Source organism: Alligator sinensis, unplaced genomic scaffold, assembly GCF_000455745.1.
Source record: "Alligator sinensis unplaced genomic scaffold, ASM45574v1 scaffold265_1, whole genome shotgun sequence".
In the NCBI taxonomy this organism is placed as follows: domain Eukaryota; kingdom Metazoa; phylum Chordata; order Crocodylia; family Alligatoridae; genus Alligator; species Alligator sinensis.
In genome coordinates this window covers 326,820-327,716 of record NW_005842961.1, presented here as the reverse complement: position 1 = coordinate 327,716, position 897 = coordinate 326,820, and the positions used below count along the sequence as shown (strand labels likewise).

The following is an 897-nucleotide window of genomic DNA, read 5'->3' as shown; positions in this document are numbered from 1 at the left end:
CCGGCTCAGCACGGGGAGGCCACGAGCGGCATCGGGACCCCCGGACCCTGGGACAGGGGGCAAAGGATGGGCACAGGCAACTGACCTCCTGGGCACCCCCCCGCATTGTGCGTGCATGCACACACATGGGCACATGAGCATCCCTGCATGCACTTATGTGTGCACACCAACATGCCCGCACACATGTGTGCACACCAGCATCCCTATAGACACAGACACGTGCACACCATCACACACATGTGCACCAAGATCCCTACATGCACCCGTGTGTAGACCAACATGCCCGCACACGTGTGCACACCAGCATCGCTACATGCACCCATGTGTGCATACCATGCCCACACACGTGTGCACACCAGCATCCCTGCAGGCATACATGCGTGCACACGAACACAGACGCCCGTCCCGCCCCCCGTGCACACGTAAGCGCCCCCGCCCCCCGTGCGTTATGCAAACCAGCTCATTTGCATGCCAGGGCCACGCGGCCGGACTACGGCTCCCCGCATGCGGGCAGGGGCACGTGCGTCCCCCCCGGATCCCCGCTCCCTTCGGCCCTGCACCATGGCGGTGCCCCGCGCGCTGCGCCTGGCGGGGGTGAGTGCGGGAGGGCCGCGGGGGGCAGTTGCAGGGGGCGTCTCTCTGCATCTGCCCAGGGGAGCATTTATGGAGGGGGGCAATTCCAGCAGCTTCTCTCTGCATCTGCCCCGGGGGGGGCAATCGCAGCAGCTTCTCTCTGCATCTGCCCCAGGCGGGGGCAATTGCAGGGGGCTTCTCTCTGCGCCTGCCCAGAGAGGGGCAGTTGCAGGCCCCATCACTGGCAAACTCCAAGGAAGTTGCATCAAGTTGGGAGGGGCAGGGGGGATCTGTCCCTGCCTCCCCCATTGCCCCCCCCTTGCT

The 897-nt window shown here is 65.4% G+C and overlaps 1 protein-coding gene across 1 annotated transcript in view; it reads left to right on the top strand.

The window, feature by feature from the left end:
- Positions 1-512: 512 nt before the first annotated feature.
- The window catches only part of SHMT2 (serine hydroxymethyltransferase 2), a 4,880-nt gene continuing 4,495 nt past the window's right edge, over positions 513-897 (top strand). The window contains exon 1 of the mRNA XM_025192673.1: positions 513-594. Coding sequence (XP_025048458.1) covers positions 562-594 — 33 coding nt within the window. The 5' untranslated portion in view covers positions 513-561. The remainder of the gene's footprint in view (positions 595-897) is intronic.